Raw genomic sequence first — 19,592 nt, 5'->3', positions numbered from 1 at the left:
TAGAATATTTTCATATGGCAATATATAATCCGTATTTAATTAATTAGAATTAGAATATGACCCTAGCGATATATATTTATTGAATTTATTATCATTATCAAAATATCAATGGCGATTACATGAATGGCAGTTTAAGTGAAGATCGTAGATAATTAAATAAATAAATTAATTAAACACAACGACGACTACCAAATATAGTCAAATAATTATTAAGATTTTTTTTCCTTAATTAAGAAATTAGAGAGTCAGCATCACAGGCTGTCGGAATATCGGCGGCCACGATCTTCTCTCCCCATTTTATTTATAAATTTTATTCATTTATTTATGGAGAATCCAATTCCCAGCCTCCTTCACTCTTTCCTTCATCCACTTCACGCTTTATTCGCAGTTCAACTGCGACACTGCTGCAGGCGGCCAGGAGAGTGTGGGTTTGTTTAAACTCTCCGCTTAAAAGTAAAGTTTGTTTCTTTTTTGGATATGGATCTTTGATTTTATTTTTTTTGCTGAACAATTGCTGCTGTTTTGGGTTTTCTGTTTATGGATTATACTTGATGGCGATGGCTCAGTTTGAATTTTCAATAAATATAAATTTAATATATTGCGTTAGGTATCCCTCTCAAGAAGCATGTGAATGCTAATAAAGTTTGAATTTTTATATCTTAATACATCTTAGGCCTTCTTTTGATAAGATATAGCTCTTGAAAATTAGGACCCTCTCTTTAATTTTGCTTTAACTACAATGCCAAAAGATTCTTCTTCATTGTGAAAGGGTGAAATCAACAGGGGTAAGATAATTGACTTTAACACTTGGGTGCAGCTGCCTTGTTTGATCAATTTTAATGGGCTATATGCATTAGGCGTGTAGCTTATTAATTGTCATTAATTAGTTGAATTTGTATCTTCATAAGTTGTGGAAAATATCTTTTGGATAGTTTTTATTCACATTTTCTTTTGCTTTTCTGGAAGTTGCACAGTAGACAGGTTAGTATTCTTGAATGTGCTTCAATATAATGATTTAAGTTGCTCACTTGGAGCTCTTGAATTCTGGTTGTGTGAGTAGCTTCCCATCACGAGATTTGTGGATTTCGGTGATAAATTTACATGATGTTCTAACTGAAAAAATGTTCTTTTGATTACTTGTGAGCATTCTTGTAGTTTATGGAGAATGACTCAGTATCAATACTTGTTATATAATGTGTTCATATGGCTTGCTTTAGTGGAAATTTTAATTTCAGCCAAGTTTTTTTTCTTATAATCTACTCTGCACAGAGTCACAGACTTAAGTTTACGTGAACGGAGATGGTGGCGCAGGGATTTACTGTTGACTTAAACAAACCCCTTGTTTTCCAGGTAAAATGCGCTGGTTTTATTCGTGTTTCTGAAAACTGAAACTTTTCCACTTTTTGCATAAAGCATAGTGCCTTTCTTTTTTTCTCTTCCATCAACCTAGTCTCATAACTCATTCAGTCATCTCGTTCTTCTTGTTTCTAATCTATTTGTCTGAACTTTCATAGGTCGGCCATCTTGGTGAAGATTATCAGGAGTGGATTCACCAGCCAATTGTATGCAAAGAAAGCCCTCGATTTTTTGGAAATGACGTCGTGGAGGTATTGATGTGCAGCCAATCACTTAGAAAAATAATGTTATAGCTACAAAATTGTTTTCAATAGTTTCTTGGGGAGTCATCTCTGGGCTACATCAGTTACTCTTTTCTTTGAACAGTTTTTGACGAAGAATAAATGGTGGTACATTCCTGTTATTTGGCTCCCGGTAGTCGGTTGGTTTCTCTCAATGTCCATTTACATGGGTCGTACAATTCTTGATGTGGCATTATGGGTAGCATTTGGCATTTTTACCTGGACATTGATGGAATATTCGCTACATCGATTCCTTTTCCACATTGAGACGAAGAGTTATTTGTGAGTTTCCTCACACCTTTTTCCAACTAATAGTCTCTGTGTGTTCGAACAGTCTTTGTGCATCTCAATTTGTATAATCTTGTCTTTACCAAACACATCCAAAATTTTAACAACTTGCAGGGGTAACACACTTCATTATCTACTGCACGGCTGTCATCATAAGCACCCTATGGATGGTCTGCGCCTCGTTTTCCCACCTGCTGCCACTGCAGTTCTTTTATATCCAGTATGTTTCTTATTAATGCCTCTCTTGCATTTTTTTTCCTTTAAAGAATGATACACTCTTTTTTCCAGCCAATGCTTCTCTACTTATGATCATGTCCTTCTTCATAATGCAATTTAACTCAAAATCAACATTACTTGCTGATATTGCTACTTTCTCTTGCAAATTATGAAAGCCTCGAGTTCTAATTTTCAACCTGTTACCAATACCAATTGCAGTTATGGAACTTAGTTAAATTGTTGGCTACTCCCACCACTGCTCCTGCTTTATTTGCTGGTGGACTTCTGGGATACGTGATGTATGATGTTACTCATTACTACGTGCACCACGGGCAGCCCACCAGTGAATATCCAAAAAACCTCAAGGTAAATAGTAATGCTTATCTGTTAGAGTTCTGTTCCGTTTTGGCTGTCCTCATCCTTGTTCTTGTAAACATAGGAAAGAATAATTGTACCTCTCTTTCGACCAAATAGGCCGTTTTTCCAAAGAGAGACAATAACGCCACTCTCCTTTCTCCTTGTGCAGAAATATCATCTAAACCACCACTTTCGCATCCAGGATAAGGGTTATGGCATTACTTCCTCGTTCTGGGACAAGGTCTTTGGAACTCTACCCCCATCAAAAGTCGAAGGGAAGAGTAGATAATTTTTTGTTTTAGATTCTTTCTTTAGTCATATTAGCTACCAAAAATGCCTTCTAAAAAAAAGAGCTTTTTGCATCCACAGTTTGGTTCGTCCAGCTTTAAAATGTACGTCGTGCCTCCTTAGCAACTTGTGTGTCCAACTGTATAAATTGTTATGGATTTTGTGTTTAGATGGAGTTCCCCCTTCTTAGCTAACTTGTTTAGGAACTGGTATTATCAATATGTACATTTTTTTTCAATCTATTCAATTTCAAGTTTTTATTGCAAAGTGAAATCTGAAACACATCACTTATACTAATAAACATAGCATATCTTGTCAAACTTTTACATTACTAAGCATAGAGATTTGTTAGTGCATCATGCTGTTCTCTCCACCATGGTTCATCAATGGCAGAGTTGGAATGCTCTGCTCATGTCTGAAGAAATTACCAGGATCAACTTTAGTCTTCACCTTCACAAGTCTGTTGAAATTGTCCTTGAAATACCTCGTGCCCCATGAGTTCGCCTGTATGAAACTCGATCTGTTCTTGTTCATTCCCAGATCAAGATCTCTGTAGTTGACGTACGCCTCTCTGGGGAACGTGGAGGCGTACGAGGCCATGTAGTTGTACAGCCTCCTGATCCAATCCACATGCTTCGCTGCCGTCTCTGGCTTATCGTCTGTCCAGATGCTCATGTACTGGATCATGAATATCACGCCCTTCCTGTGCGGGAATGGAATCTCGGATTCCGGAATATTGGCCATCATCCCTCCGTAAGGGTTGAAGATTATAAATGGGATATCTTCTTCAAGCATCTTCTTCCACAGCCCTAGCAGCCCATCTTCAGGTATGGGAGTTCTGATGAAGTCTGACTTGGCTTTGAAGTAGCTTTTGGAGAGAGATATCCCCTGTAGGAGAATCTCGGGTTGCGCGTTTCTCGGAAAGCCTCCAATGTAGAGCACGGATTGAATCCAGCTCATTTCCGTGCAGTCTTTCTCGGTTAGTCCCAATTCCGGGAAGCTCTGTTGCATCACCTGGAGCAATCTGTCGGATCTTCCGAGGAAGACGGCGTTGTAGAGAGTTTGGACCGTGCGATCGTCTTTCCCGGCACTCTGCACCTTCCGTATGATGACTCTCATGAAGAGATCTTCGTCGACTTTGTCTGCGATTTGTTGCCATTTGTAGAGAATCTTCGTGGCGCCTTGCTCGAGGGTCTTGGGAATAGAGAAGACCGTGACAGTTTCCGGGACCAGGACGAGCTTGACCTTCCAGGCGAGGATGATGCCGTAGCTGGCGCCTCCGCCACCTCGGATGGCCCAGAAGAGGTCCTCGCCCATAGACGCCCGGTCGAGGATTCTACCGCTGGCGTCGACTATTCTTGCGTCGATCACGTTGTCGGCTCCGAGGCCGTATTTCCGCATCATGGTGCCGTAGGCGCCGCCGGTGATGTGGCCGCCTATGCCGAGGCTAGTGCACAGGCCGGCCGCGTAGCCGTGGGTCTTGCTCCTCTGGGAGATCCTGTAGTAGAGTTCCCCCATAGTGGCGCCGGCCTGGGCCCATGTGCTGTTGCTCGTAAGGTCGACAGTGATGGAGCGGAGCTTTGACAGGTCGAGGACGATGAAGGGCTCGTCCGCCGTGGTGGAGATGTAGGAGAGGCACTCGTAGTCGTGGCCCCCGCTACGGACCCGGAGAAGGATGCCGAGGTCCTTGGCGCAAGTGACAGCGACTTGGACGTGGTTCTCGGTGTAGGGGGTGAAGATGAGCGTAGGTTTGGGCACGGTGGAGACCAGGCATCGGAAATTCTGCGCGGAGGATTGTAGGAGAGGGGCGAACGAGGCGTTGCCGGGGGCGAAGAAGGCGGCAGAGAATGGGATGGAGAGCTCGGAATTGAGAGTGATGCATTGGTAGAATTTGTCTGGGATGGTTTGGGAGGATGCAGGCAGAGATAGTGCAAGAATTGCTAGGTTTAGTATGAGAAGGATTGAGTTAGGAGATATCATGTTTGCTTGGTTTTGTTATAAAAGAAAGAGGGGAGTATATATGGATTTTGATGGTCTCTATGCTTGATGGTTATGTACAAGATTTGGACATTTATGGCCTAGTTGCAAAGAATTTGTTGGCCACAATGAGCTTTTAGATTTGAGGTTTGTTTTAGATTGTCTAAATCATTTTATTTGCCACTACAAACGACTAAATAATTTTGTTAATCTCAATAGATTTTTTCAGAAACTTATGCCCACTTTGAAAATTGAAACTTGGCAATGAAGTGTTTGCCCCTGTATTATCATGCCCACTTTTATCAGACAAATCCCACTTAGTTTAATGCATTTCTTGTCATAGTTTAGTGCAAAATAGTGTTGTAAACCAAATTAGTCATATATAAAAAATTACTTCTACTTAGTAGTACTTTTTTAGAGATTAGTCCCAAGAATTAAAATTATTAGTAGTAAACTATTTTAGTTCCCTAATTAATGAAATGATTGCTGTTCTTATTTTTATCTTTGTGATAGCTCGAACCTAGAGTTGTCAACTGGCCCGGCCCAACTCAGCCCAGGCCCTGCCCATCTATGAAACGGAGTGGGCCTGGACTGGGCTCAATAGTTGAAATGGGCTCCATGTGGGCCATTTTGTAAATCCAGGCCCGGCCCAGGCCCAAGACCAGCCCACCTTATATAATTTATATTTTTAATGTAATTAATCATTAATAATAATATATTTCCCGATTTATGCATGTAATCTTGTGCATGAGTCATCCTAATATTTTATGTATTGTTCTAATTTTATAAGATTTCACTGAATAGATTTAATATATACCCAAGTTCTCAACTAAATCCACATGAATGCAATATTCCATATTGACGGTATACAATTTTTTTCTTATATTTATTTTTGTCCAAGATGTATAAAGGATGACTGTGAAGTTTATTTTTAAAACTACTACTCATAGCTTTGATATTCAAACCTCAATCTCTAATAAATAACTATAGAGTAGGATTTTAAAATTTATTAGTTATTTCATAGAATAACTTATATATCATCATCTATTTACAAATGTGGTTCCTCATTTAGTAAAGAATGAAAAATGATATTAGTACCAAGTCAGTAAATGAACTTAATTATTATTTCAATTTTGATTTCGTGTAAGTGAGACATAATACTTTTAGAATCTCTTTAATCTACATAAATAAAAAAAATCAAATAAAGTCCGCCCCGCCCCAGGCCCAGCCCAGTCCCACTTGTGTCACACCCAACCCCTCTGACGTATATCTTATACTCCCTCCGTCCACGAATAAGAGTCCCGTTTTTCCATTTTGGTCAGTCCACGAATAGGAGTCCCGGTTCATAATTACCATAAATGGTAAAGAGACCCCACATTTCACTAACTCATTCCACTCACATATAATTTAAAACTAATATATACAAGTGGGACCCCTATTCCACTAACTTTCTTCCACCCACTTTTCTTAATATTTCTTAAAACCCGTGCTAGATAGAAACGAGACTCCTATTCGTGGACGGATGGAGTAATAAACAAACCCAAAAAATTAAAACTATTAACCCACATGTCAAATAAAACACATATATCAGATACATTCAAAAACCAACATCTATCTATATCACTAATATCTTATTCCTGAAAATTAAATACTAGTGGTTAATATGACCACAACTCAGTGTATATATAAATTTCACATTACAATTATCAAACATATTCTCTAACCAATACATATAACCATAAGCATTAAATATAATAAACAATTTCACATCAATATACATATGCCTCTCCGTCCAGTTCATTATTATGTGACAAATCAAACTTGGTATCTGCTCGGGATTTTCAATATGTCAATATGATTTGACCTGAAGGTCCCAATATGATTTGACCCGTAGGTCCCACTGTGATTTGGCCCGAAGGTCCTAATATGATTTGACCCGTAGGTCCCATTGTGATTTGACCCGTAGGTCCTAATATGATTTGACCTGTAGGTCCCATTGTGATTTGACTTGTAGGTCCCAATATGATTTGACCCGATGTCCCATTGTGATCTGACCCAAAGGTTCCATTATGATTGACCCGAAGGTCCCAATATGTCCACTATGATTTCAGATCCAGATCAAGACCGTCACAGATCCTCTTTAATTCAATGATTTAAGTAATTCTAATGCCATATCTATAAAAATATATCAATTGCACCACTGACATAGCTATTGCACCAATCACATATCCATACATTCAATCCAATTTAACATAACAACCACTCGTAGAACTCATGTAAAATAAAAAATGTGATTTATATATACATGAATAAAAGACTAATTATCTATCTGAACGCACAACCCACTCTACAATCTATAATCATCGCTCCTCCTTACACGAAAAGTTCGATCACTCATCCTTTGAATTTATTTGTTTCTCTTCCATGTACTCCATATTATAAGGAAATCCTCGTAATATATTTACTAGCATCATGTAAGCCGATTTACCCAATGACACTTAAAAAAATTGACACAGTTGCCTACATGTGTCTTTATGAGAATGAAAGTAATTTAGTAGGAGTATATATATTTGAAGTGTTGAACTCATAAATATATCTTGGTTATGCCTTACAGGCCTAGTATATAACTATATATGAGTCCATGAAACATTAATCTTTAATGGATCCTTCTGAATTTTTTTTACTGAAAATGGGCTTATTAATGGCCATATTGGATAATGCTGTGTTGGCTTAATTTATTTGCGTATAATGTACTAATACTATTGATTTAATAGAATCATGCTCGTTAAATTGTAAATGCACATATAAAAAATGATGCACACGTTTAAGAACATTAATGCTCATGCATACTACCTAAATAATTCATAGTTATAGAGGCTCAAACTCTACTTTACAAAAGAGGGAATTGTTGAATTAATTGCTATGCCAAGCAGGTCTTATATGAGTGATAATCCCTAGAAAAAAAAGATTTATACCACGAGAGTCTTGTACTCATATACCAACTTTCTCTTCAAAATCTGATTACATAATTTAGTTAAAAAATGGACATCTCATTCCTCACAATAAGAAGATCGAAGTTCGATTTTAATTATGTTATTGCTCAATATATTCCTTGTATATTCTTCTGCGAGCCAAGTTCCATTATTTGGAAATTTGTATATGCACATAATTTACTTCACCAAGAAAGTATGGTTTCACTTCTGTGGATCACATCATGTTCTAGAGTTTCCACAATGCCAAGCACTGTCACACCCGGAGGAATGAAGCCGGAACTTGATGCGACGCCTCCTTAGATCGCAGTTGCTTTCATGTCCATAATGTTTTTTACCTTTGCATCAATATTCTTAACTTACATTGATCATACATGTAGTCAAGTAGTCAACTATAAATTGGACCAAATATGTATAGCATTTTAGTATTACAAACCATACACATTTATGTGGCCCATCCCTAAACATGGTTGGACCTGCCGTCACCCAACACTGTAGGAAGCACGCGTTAATTTTCACATTTTATTTGGCTAGATACAGTATCATTTATTGAAGCGTGCTTGATACATGAAGAGGATACCAATGAAACCCTAATTAAATTCTATATCAATACACTAGTGAGATTCTTTTAATATGGTGTCACAATAATTGAAGGTTTTCTTGTTGCGTATAAGCATTGAAATTTTCTTGTTGTGTATATAGTTCACATGATGAGAATGATTCGTGATTTTTGTAGGCCCTTGTACATTTGAAAAACATGTAAAGAGTTTATTCCATGATACCTTTTGAAAAAGGACAAGTGCTAATATTTAAGATTAACCTAATTAATAATCATGATCACGGATCACATATATATTAACAAAAGAATTTTGCTAACCAATTTAGTAATGAGTAATACACTATTAGCAATTTGGCATTATAATAAACAGTCAACTTTCTTAGTTTCTTCTTAGCTACCATATTAAGTCACGTCCCTTATATTGAATAACTTGTTTTAAGATATTTGATAAGACTAATCACGTTCTCGAGAAAATTTGGTACAATTAATTAAATCCAGTCAATTAATTAACCCCACTAGGTGAACCAATTATATCTAGCCCTCCATCACAAAGTTCAAACTTTTTTCCACATAGCCATGCATCACAAAGTCCAAACTTTTTTTTTCAGTAAAATATAAAATTTTGTTATTTAAAGTCTAGATTAGGATTTTATGATCCTAAAATATCATGGATTTTTAATCAAACTTTTTTGGAGAGGGGATTTGCAAGCCAACTTAGTTAATTCTGACTAATTTGAGTGAATCCCCCATTAGCTAAAACTGATTGTATATAATATCATTGATTAATGAGATCAATAATACTATCACTTTAAGTTTGACTGGATCAACACATCAACGAAAATCACTACTAGTACTAATTAATTTTTGAATAATCTAAGACTAGAATTATCAACTAAAATACTTCATCTGTCCAAAAAATATAGTCTTATTTGTTGACAGTGCGAGTTTTAATGAGAAATACGTGTTCACTTTTTCAATTTCATTTCTACAGAAATAGGCCCGTAAAGATTTTGGTAGGCATGGCCCACAATAATTGAAACAAGATAGCAAATCTTACCAATTTTGAAAGAAATAAATATGCTCTATTTGTTATGAATAGTGTGGATTTACCATCAATTCTCGGGCTTCAATGAATTGTTTCTTGTAAAGCAAACAATGGAAATGAGAGATTTAACCCCATTTCTTGGTAGTTTTTGGCATTTTTTGTAAAGTACTCCCTCCGTTTCATAGTAATAGAGTCATTTTGCGATTTTGATACGTTCCATATTAATAGAGCCATTTCCATTTTTAGTAAAAGTCAATACATTTTTCCACACCTACTTTATTCTCTCTTACTTTTTTCTCTCTTCATCTCTCTACCTTTTTCATTTTCCACTTTATTCTCCCTTTACTTAACTCACCTAACATAATTTTTCTTAGTCTACATGCCGAAAAGAAATGCATCTGTTACTATGAAACGGAGGGAGTATGAGAGAGAGGAGAAAAAGTGAAAAGTATAATAAATTTTTTTTATTAAAAAATGAGACTATTTTTTATAAATATTTAAAAATCATTAAATAAAACAATTTTTTTATAAATGAAAAGAGTAATAAATTCATATGTAAATTTCTTCAACAAGTAGACTCTAATCATCCATCCTTAAACATTTTAAGATTTGGATTTCGATCCTCAGTGTTTAGGCATGTCTCATCTTCAAATTAAAGATGCCTAATTTTTGTAGCTACCCCACATAGCATACCTCGTAAGGCGTGGACAACTTATGTTCCACAAAATTGCTTCAAATCATCACCATAAATATCCAACTTATTAAATCTCATCTCATTTTATATAATCTTTTAAAAGTACAATGTATAGAAAGTACAAAAAAATTCTATAACGAATTGCACCATATCAACTGTAAAATAGAACACCAAATCACCAATAACTGTATACCCTCTCTTCCAATTTTACCCCTCTATTTCCCGGATTTCCTCCCTCCACTCGAGGGCAAAACCGGAATACTCTGCTCATTCCTGAAAAAGTTGTCGGGGTCAACCGCCGTCTTCACTTTCACCAGCCTATCAAAATTCCCCTTGAAATACTTCACGCCGTACACTTTTCCGTCACTGTAACTGTCCTTACCGTTGTCGGTGGTTCCAATGTCCAAATCTCTGTAGTTCAAGTAAGCCTCCCTCGGATTACTCGAAACGTACGGCTCCATGAAACTGTACAGCGCCCTTATCTGCTCGATGTAGTCCTTGTCCGCCGCCTCCCCCTCGTCCTCCCAGCTCACCGAATACTGGACCTTGAACAGATTCCCGGCGCGGTGAGGAAACGGCGTTTCGGACGCCGGGATCTCCGCCATCCTCCCGCCGTAGGAGTTGAACACAAGCCCCACTTTCCCAATTTCCACCATTTTTTTGAAGATTGTTTCCAAATCTGAAACGGAAATCGGGGTTTTCACGTAATCCGATTTCCGTTTCAGGAAGTTGATTTTGTCCGGCTTTCTGTTCAGCAGCACGGACGGAGATGTTTTGTTGTCGAAATTGCCCCAGAATAGGACTGATTCAATCCACGTCATTTCTTTGCAATCCGATTTTTCGAGCCCTAATTTCGGGAATTGGGAATTTGTGATTGGGAGGAGCTCATCGGCGCCGCCGAGGAAGAGCGCGATGAAGGTGGCGCGGACGCTTTTATTCTTGTTACGTGTTACCGGCTGGAGGAGAACTCTGATGAAGAGACGGTCGTCGATTTTGTCGACGATCTGTTGGTATTGGAAAACGGAATCTGTTCTGTTGTCCGTCTCATATTTCTCGAGACGGAAAACAGTTACTGCGGCGGGGACGGGGACCAGTTTAATTTTAAAAGATATGATTACTCCAAAGCTGGCCCCGCCCCCGCCGCGGATGGCCCAGAACAGATCCTCGCCCATTGATTTTCGGTCGAGGATCCGTCCGTCGGCGACGGCGATCCTCGCGTCGACCACGTGGTCGACGGTGAGGCCGTGCTTGCGCAGCAGGTTGCCGTAGCCGGCGCCGCTGACGTGGCCGCCGACGCCGACGGTGGGGCAGATGCCGGCGGGGAAGGCGTGGAGCTTGCTCTTCTCGGAGATGCGGTAGTAGAGCTCGCCGAGGTAGGCGCCGGCGCCGACCCAGGCGGACTCGTCGGCGACGTCGACGGCGATGGAGCGGAAGGCGAACATGTCGAGGATGAGGAAGGGCGAGGCGGCGGCGGAGACGTAGGAGATGCCCTCGTAGTCGTGGCCGCCGCTGCGGATTTTGATCTGGATGGAGAGCGTCTTGGCGCAGACGACGGCGGCGCTGATTTGGGGCTCCGTTGTGGGAGTGACGATGATGCTTGGTTTGCGGGTGGTGGAGACGTTGAAGCGGCGGTTTCTGATGTAGGCTTGGAGGACTGTTGGGAAGGAGGGGCTGTTTGGGGAGTATGCTATTTTTTCGATTTCGGCTTTGGGGATTTTGGCGTCGGAGAGGCACTTGACAAACGGGTCGTAGACATCTTGAGCGGAGGTGCAGACGAAAATGAAATTTAGGAAGAAGAAAAATCTCTTCATTTTTGATGTGGTACGAACTCTAGCATTGTGCACATATATATACAACTATATGCAAGAATTTAATTTACTAACTTAATCATGTCGGATTTTGTGCGATTGTGTTGAATTTTGCCTAATCTCTTCATGCCTAATTTGGGTATAATATGATTTGAAATGTTAAATTTAGATATTTGCCTTTTTGCGTAGGGTGATTAATTGCATAATTGGAGGAAGAAATGAGAAAGTGGACCCAATTTATTAATTGTGCATGTGAGGTTTTGGCGATATTATGTAGGGATAAATATTATGCCGTTTAATTACACTTTGCATTAAAAAAAAAAGAAATAAATATAGATAATGTGTTATGAATAGTAAATAAAATATGTAGTGAAGTATATTCTTGCCTCTGCTGTGGGTAGAGAATAATTAGTGGCTTTTGCAGATGTTTATATTATAGGAAAATAAGATATTAAAGCTGTTGCAAAACGAATAATTTAGGTCTTCAAGTGGAGTAATAATTTATACTACTAATAGTCTACTACTCCCTCCGTCCCGAATAATTCGGGTCATTTTGACCGGGCACAGGTTTTAAGAATTGTAATGAAAAGTGGGTTGAAAAAGTTAGTGAAATGTGGGTCCTACCTTTATATATTAGTTTTATAATAAAATGTGAGTAGAAATGAGTTAGTGGAATATGAGGTCCACTGTCAAAAATAATAAAAGTGAAATGAGACAAATTATGTGGGACGGACCGAAATGGAAAATTGGGACGAATTATCTAGGACTAAGGGAGTACTATCAAAGAATGAAAACTCACGTACGATTACTTTTCCAATAATCTATTGGGAAAAAGACTCATTTTTATGTCTAGTAATTTACATTTCGAGCAATTCACTGAAATAATAGACTAGTAAGAGTAATTAATATAAAGACAAATTGATGAAATATTTGATGGAATTAGATTTTGTTTGTAATAATCACATATGACGAATATTTTGATGAAATTATATCTGATTTGACAGTTGAAAAATTGGATGTAGCATTTTTTGCCCTGAGATGATTGCGAACAAATCGTATATATTGGCTATTTTAAAATTTGATTGAATTTCATAATATTTTGACAATTTAACATTAATATGAAAGGAAAAAAGAAGTTATTTTATGTGATATAATGGAGTTAAATTAAGCATTGACTCGGGAAAAAAATTTCCAAAGTCAAACAAATATTTGTAAGTATTGCCAAATCTGTGGTTGGATGATTGCTGTGTGCTGTATCTTATTGCGTAATCATAAATAAAATTTACACTTGCCAAATGTCATCGCCGCAAAATAAATTTTGGAGTTTTTGAAAGGTTAATCGAAAAAAATCAATTATTTTGTACAGGCAATGCAATTAATTAAATTGAAGCGTAGTAGGTATAATTTGATATTGTCATAAATTTTCTAGAGGAATGATTTGCACTAAACGAAGAAAAGTCGATAATGAGTAATGACATTCACCCTATTACGTAACATTGACATTTTTTTTTGTATTAATAAAGGTTTATACATACCCTTTCTTAAGGAGTAAAGATAAATTAACAAAACATTATATATACAAAATACCCTTGAGAAAGGAGTAAAGATAAATTAACAAACATTATATATACAAAATACCCTTGAATTTTGAACCGATTTTTATTTAAAACGGTTTTTTATCAACTATTATTTCCTTACTATATTACCCTTTTTATTATATTTGTAAAGTCATATTACTCTCAAATTACATTGATGTAATATAATTAAATTCTGGCGCATTATTTAGGGAAATTACAAATGGAGCTAATCTAAATTTCAAATTTCAAATTGTGTTTTATGCATATCGTAAACAAATCAATATAATAATGTATCTAGAAGTACCATAAACATAATAAAATATATATAAGATTATTTAGAACTTTTAAATTTATTAAGAAAGTGGTTGAATCCTCAAAAGTTTGAGTAATATAATATTCATTGCTAACATCAATTATATTTTGTACTAATATATTTGAATCCAACGATGAAGACGAAATATTATGTACGAATGAGTCGAACAATGCTCCGAGGATGAATTTCAATTCCGAAAAAATAATATGAAGATGATATATTCACGTCAATTATATTTTGTACTAATATACACACAACTCACATGACGAGAAGATTTAAAAAAATGAGATAATACAAGAAGGTATTTGTTTGGATGATAACATTAAAAAATTAAGAAATTGAAAGTGAATTATTATTATTATTATTATTATTATTATTAATATTATTATTATTATTATTAATTGGATACAGTTAACTATTATTATTATTATTATTATTATTATTATTATTTCATTGGATGATAAAATGAAGAAAGTAATTATAGGCATGTCGTTTTTATAACTTTGAATTTTCAAGAATGATTTAATAATTAAAAAGTTAATTAGATGTGAATGACTATTATTATTCCATTGGATGATAACGTTTAGAAATAAAGTTTATACATGTACAGTCGTTTTTATAACTTAGAATTATAAGAATTATTTAGCAATGAAAACAATTGGATGTGAATGACTTCTAGTATTCAATTGGATGATAATGTTTAGAAATTAAATATATATGCATGCAGTTGTTTTTATAACATAGAATCTCAAAAGATGAATTAATAAAAAATAATTAGATGAGAACAAATATTTTTATTGCATATTTTGTTGGATGATACTATATATGTATATAGTCGTTTTTATAACTTGGAATTTTAATAATTATTTAGTAATAAAAAGTTAATTAGACGTGAATGACTAGTATTATTATTTCATTGGATTATGACTTTAAAAAGTTAATTATATATGCATGTATAATTGGAATATTAATAATTATTTAGTAATAAAAATTAATTGGATGTGAATATCTATTTTAATTATTTCATTGGATAATAGCATTAAGAAATTTAATTACATATGCATGTAGTCGTTTTATAACAATATTTTAAGAATGAGATATAAAAAAAATTAATTGGATGTGAATATCTATTTTAATTATTTCATTGGATAATAATGTTTACAAATTAAGTATATTCATATGTAGTTGTGTTTATAAGTTAGAATTGTAAGAATTATTTAGTAATAAAAATAATTGGAAAAACTACTAATATTTCATTGGACGATAACGTTTAGAAATTAAATATATAGTATGTCCTAATCCTAATGTAAGTATAATTAAAAAAAAACATTCACATTTATGAAAATTCACTCGTGTAGTGACAAATATATCATTCCGGCACTTAGATAAGATGATGATGGGGTACGCCAAAATTCACGTGTGACATTTCTTACATGTTTACAATAGTATGAAGTGGAATTCTATAGCAAATCGTGAGGTTTGAGTGATTGTCTTGGCACGAGAGGAAATACGAGAGAGAAAATAGCTAGAAATAAATTTAATTTGTCGAAATTTCCGTTCTTTTTTTTTGGATTGGCTTCAGTTGGATATGACTTATGAGAACATTGATGGTGGTGGAAATATGTGTGTTTTGGGGTTCCAAATTTAAATGTATTTTGTCTGTTAATTAATTAGGTTTGTTTGTTATCTTTGGTTCTTTGTATTATTAGAACGTTGGCAGTTAGATTTAAATATTAATGAACATTAATGAATGAGAACAAAAACAAGTGGACAATAGCATCAAACAAATCATCATGGGCCGGTGAAAGACTTCCTTACAATATGGCCAAGGCCCATTACAAATTGTTCGTGAGGCATTAGTAAATGGGCTGGGCCGGCCTAACCCAATTTCATGAGTGAGTCGAACTAGGCAATACAGAAAATAATTTTTTTTTCATGCATTTCTCACATTTCTTTATGTAATTTTGAATTTATTTATAAAGTAAAAATTGTGATAATTAGACGGTTTCAAGTTATTTGTAAGTTATTTTTGTCTAATTGTAATTCATAGTTCATGGTTTTAGTCTTTTAGAAGTACATAAAATTCTTTATTATAATTTATTAATTAAATAAATTATTTGCACGCCTCTATTTTTTTGAAATTATTTTTGAGAAAGTTAAATTGAAAGATGGGAAGATTAGAAGAAAATATAAATACATCGATATAGGTTTGTGTTAAAATGACAACCCCTCTTAAAATGACACCGTGACACCACTTATACATCAATATTATAAACGCTACACAGCAATATTACAAACACTACACAGCAATCTATAGATTGCTGTATAGTGTGTCAGATATTGTTGGACAAGAAATATTGCTGGATAAAGACCAGCAAATTGCTGACCATCTTTTTTCAGATTTTTTTGGCCACGTGGCAGCTTATTATTCGTCCACGTGTACAAATGATTGACTAGGAATGGTGGTATGATGTTATTTTAAAGGGTGGTGGCACCCTAACATGCCCCATCGAAATAACTAGTTAGGATATAAATAATTAAAATATAGGGTCAATGGCATTATGGTAGTACACATTATTTTTGGGTCTGGCTGATGAAACAAAGCGAACAGATGAAATCGATCATCCTAATTCTAACATTATATCTACTAATTAAAACCGAAAATTCTGGTTTATTTTAAAGTGACAGCATACTATATAAAGTATCAAGTTCAGTTCGGTTAAAAGACGACTTCAATTCTTTCCTTATTGTCAATATTCTACACTCTATAATAATGATATAATCACATAAATGTCCCAATCTCACTATCTACAAAAATTTCCACATATTAGACATTTATTAGAAAGGATAAGTAACTACGATATTCAAATAGAAAATTTTAATAAAATTTCTCTCAGCTAAGACTTCTTGATGATAATTATGGGGTAACGAATTCGCACTTAATTTTAATACTATTACAAATAAAATATACTAGTAATCAATAAAAGCAAAATGGTACACATTCTACAAATTCCATAGTCACAAATCTAGCTAGCTATATATTTCATTCGAATCACACATGTTTACTATATTTGATCACTTTTTCCATGGGAAAACTGGAATACTTTGTTCGTTTCTAAAGAAATTATGCTTATCAACTATGGTCTTCACCTTCACCAACCTATTGAAATTCTCCTTGAAGTAGCTCGCGCCGTACACTAGCCCTTCCATGTAGCTATTCTTCCCATTGTGATTTATTCCGATGTCGAGATCTCTGTAGTTCAAGAAAGCCTCCCTAGGCGCCATTGAGACGTAAGGAGTCATAAACTCGTACAACTCCCTCGTCTGTGTCAAGTACCGGTCCGCAGCCTCTGCGCCTTCCTCGTTCCAATTCGTCGCGTATTGTAGCTTTGCAATGTTGCCGGCCCTGTGGGGGAACGGCTTCTCTGGTGCGGGAATCTCGGCCATTCTTCCGCCGTATGGATTGAACGTCAGCTGTGGCGTCCGCAACTCGACCATTTTCTTGAATAGGAGGTCAAGTGCTTGTTTCGGAATGGGTTTCTTCAGGTAGTCCGATTTTCTCTTTAGGTACGTTAGAGACTGCGGAACCCTACTCAGGAGCTCTGCAACAGGAGTTCCTAAGGGGAAGTCTGTCCAGAAAAGTACTGACTGGACCCAGCTCATTTCTAGACAGTCTGACAATAGCAGTCCCATTTCAGGAAAGCTGTTGTTAATCAGGGCAACTAAATCTCGCGAGTTCCCAAGGTACATCGCGCGGAAAGTAGCCCTGTTGGTTCCATTGACCACACTGAGTGTCAGTCTAAGGAACAATTCCTTGGGAAACTCGTCCGCCGCTATCTCCTGATAGCGGTGGACGAGGTCGACGAAATTTTCGTCGTAATCCCGCACGACCCGGAAAACCGTCACGGTTTCCGGGACGGGCACGATCTTGATTTTGTACGACACCACGACGCCAAAGCTGGAGCCCCCGCCACCGGTGATGGCCCAGAAGAGATCCTCCCCCATGGCCCTCCGGTCGAGGAGGCGGCCGCGGACGTCGACCATCGTCGCGTCGACGATGTTGTCGACCGAGAGGCCGTACTTCCGCATCATGTTGCCGTAGCCTCCGCCGCTGAAGTGTCCGCCGACGCCCACGGTGGGGCAGACTCCGGCGGGGAAGCCGTGGACGGGGCTTTTCTCGGCGATTCCGTAGAAGACTTCGCCGAGAGTCGCCCCGACCTCGACCCACGCCGACTCGTCTTCGACGGTGACGTTGACGGACCGGAAATTGAACATGTCTAAGACGAAGAAGGTGGGGTCGTCAGACCAGTACGACACGCCCTCGTAGTCGTGGCCACCGCTGCGGATCTTCATCTGCATTCCGTGAGCTTTGCCGCAGAAGATGGCGGATTGAATGTGGGAGATTTGGTTTGCGGTGATGATGATTTGGGGTTTGGGTGTGTAGGATTCGTTGAAGCGGAGGTTTCTTATGTAGTTTTGAAGGACGGATGAGTAGGAAGAGTTGTTTGGAGTGTAAATGAGTGAAGAAATGGATGGATCGGAGTGGTTTTCAAGGCATTGGATGAATGCATGGTGGGAAGAGGAGTTGGAGCTCGCCCATGAGAGGGAAAAGAGGGAGAAGAGGATAGAGAATGATATTGTGATTCTTGAATAATTCATGTTTGCAAATTATGTGATGTTGTGATTAAGGGTTTGTGATCGAATTATATAGAGAAAATTTGAAGTATGTGGGAAGACACGTTTGATGCAAATCGGATAATAATTAGATAATGTATAATTTGACCTTGAAATATTCAAAGAAGGTAACGTATTCGACCTCTGACAATCGGCTTGATTAATGCATTGTTAATTTTTGAATGATTATTTGTTTACTTCAAACATATAATCCTCATTTTTACGTATACAAATGTTAGTAGATTTCAGCATATAAGGAAAATATCGAATAAGATATCGATCAACTTATAATAAATGTCTAAATTAGCTGCTATTTTGATTTTTTGGGTTTGAAAATGATTACTTTATCTTCTTGACTACTATTTGTAGGTTTTTTTTAATAAAATATTTGATTGTGACGAATAACATTTCCAATTGTGCTTCTCTTCATCTTCATGGCAGGGATCCAACTCCGAAAATGGAATAAGGTCCCACTTTTTTTGGAGAGGATTAATATGTTGTGCTCTATTTCGATCTAAATTTATCATAAGAAAAGATGATCATAATTCATAATATATTTCATCAATTCACACTCTTTTTGTTTCTGTTTAAGCCTGCGTTACAGTGGACTCGAACTCGAGGCCCTTAAAATTGGACTTGGACAATAAAAATGGAAATATATTATCATATCAATATGTTATGAGTTATGATAGTCATAGTATTATCTTAAATTAGAGGAAACAAAAAAAAAATTCTCTCTTACTCTGGTAAATTGTGAAAATATATGTTTTCATTTATTTCCACCGAAGAGAACATTGGATGATTAAACTTGTGATATTATTGCAGTTTTCGTACAATTTATGATTGTTTCTTGAATTATGCATGACCAAAACTATTTCATCGACGTATTATGGATATGGTTGGTGAAAATTAAAAGAAAATATGGGAAGTAAAATTCTACGTCGCCTGGTGCCTAACTTTCCCACTAATAGAGATGGTTCTCATTTTTAAAAAACAATAGATGAAATTCTTGGTTGACTAATGTAATAGTCAATTATACTGCTGGCGTAGGTACACTAATAATTGAAAATATATTTAATAGAGAGAAGGGTTATGAAAGAGATCGTTGAAAATATAAAAAGTCACCCCAGAAAAAATAATACTTACACTAATACACAATGTAAAATGAT

General features: G+C 36.5%; 3 protein-coding genes and 1 pseudogene across 5 annotated transcripts; 1 reads left to right on the top strand and 3 right to left on the bottom strand.

Annotated features, from left to right (window-relative positions):
* The first annotated feature begins 308 nt into the window (after positions 1-308).
* LOC125208427 (dihydroceramide fatty acyl 2-hydroxylase FAH2-like) lies at positions 309-3,024 on the top strand. Of its 3 annotated transcripts, none has more exons than XM_048108033.2 (7): positions 309-453; positions 1,270-1,350; positions 1,515-1,607; positions 1,723-1,919; positions 2,040-2,145; positions 2,361-2,507; positions 2,668-3,024. In XM_048108033.2, exons 2-7 carry the CDS (start codon positions 1,300-1,302, stop codon positions 2,785-2,787), a joined length of 714 nt encoding a protein of 237 aa, XP_047963990.1. In that variant the 5' UTR covers positions 309-453; positions 1,270-1,299; the 3' UTR covers positions 2,788-3,024. The 3 variants fall into 3 exon arrangements, with proteins under 3 accessions (XP_047963990.1, XP_047963991.1, XP_047963992.1); XM_048108034.2 differs by lacking the exon at positions 309-453 and adding an exon at positions 477-785; XM_048108035.2 differs by lacking the exon at positions 309-453 and adding an exon at positions 827-981.
* Positions 3,025-3,026: 2 nt separating this feature from the next.
* On the bottom strand, positions 3,027-4,810 carry LOC125208425 (monolignol oxidoreductase AtBBE-like 15 pseudogene; annotated as a pseudogene).
* Positions 4,811-10,115: 5,305 nt separating this feature from the next.
* Positions 10,116-11,957, bottom strand: LOC125203494 (berberine bridge enzyme-like 21). Its single transcript, XM_048101846.2, has one exon. The coding sequence runs from the start codon at positions 11,860-11,862 to the stop codon at positions 10,267-10,269; it is 1,596 nt and encodes a 531-aa protein (XP_047957803.2). The 5' UTR covers positions 11,863-11,957; the 3' UTR covers positions 10,116-10,266.
* A 4,724-nt stretch (positions 11,958-16,681) lies between these two features.
* On the bottom strand, positions 16,682-18,418 carry LOC125204925 (berberine bridge enzyme-like 8). Its single transcript, XM_048103699.2, has one exon. It carries the CDS (start codon positions 18,406-18,408, stop codon positions 16,825-16,827), a length of 1,584 nt encoding a protein of 527 aa, XP_047959656.2. The 5' UTR covers positions 18,409-18,418; the 3' UTR covers positions 16,682-16,824.
* Between the last annotated feature and the right edge of the window lie 1,174 nt (positions 18,419-19,592).

The sequence above is a fragment of the Salvia hispanica genome, chromosome 6 (genome assembly GCF_029641045.1).
Source record: "Salvia hispanica isolate PSC_SH4W2 chromosome 6, Shi_PSC_v1, whole genome shotgun sequence".
Lineage (NCBI taxonomy): Eukaryota > Viridiplantae > Streptophyta > Magnoliopsida > Lamiales > Lamiaceae > Salvia > Salvia hispanica.
Note: the sequence above shows the minus strand (reverse complement) of the source record. Positions and strands in the feature narration are given on the sequence as shown.

Excerpts from the sequence above, each read along its gene's own strand:
- LOC125204925 (XM_048103699.2), bottom strand. The coding sequence starts at position 18,408 with ATGAATTATTCAAGAATCACAATATCATTCTCTATCCTCTTCTCCCTC.
- LOC125203494 (XM_048101846.2), bottom strand. The coding sequence starts at position 11,862 with ATGAAGAGATTTTTCTTCTTCCTAAATTTCATTTTCGTCTGCACCTCC.
- LOC125208427 (XM_048108033.2), top strand. The coding sequence starts at position 1,300 with ATGGTGGCGCAGGGATTTACTGTTGACTTAAACAAACCCCTTGTTTTC. Across the intron at positions 1,608-1,722 it reads TTGGAAATGACGTCGTGGAG|TTTTTGACGAAGAATAAATG; the intron begins GTATTGATGTGC and ends TTCTTTGAACAG. Across the intron at positions 1,920-2,039 it reads ATTGAGACGAAGAGTTATTT|GGGTAACACACTTCATTATC; the intron begins GTGAGTTTCCTC and ends AACAACTTGCAG.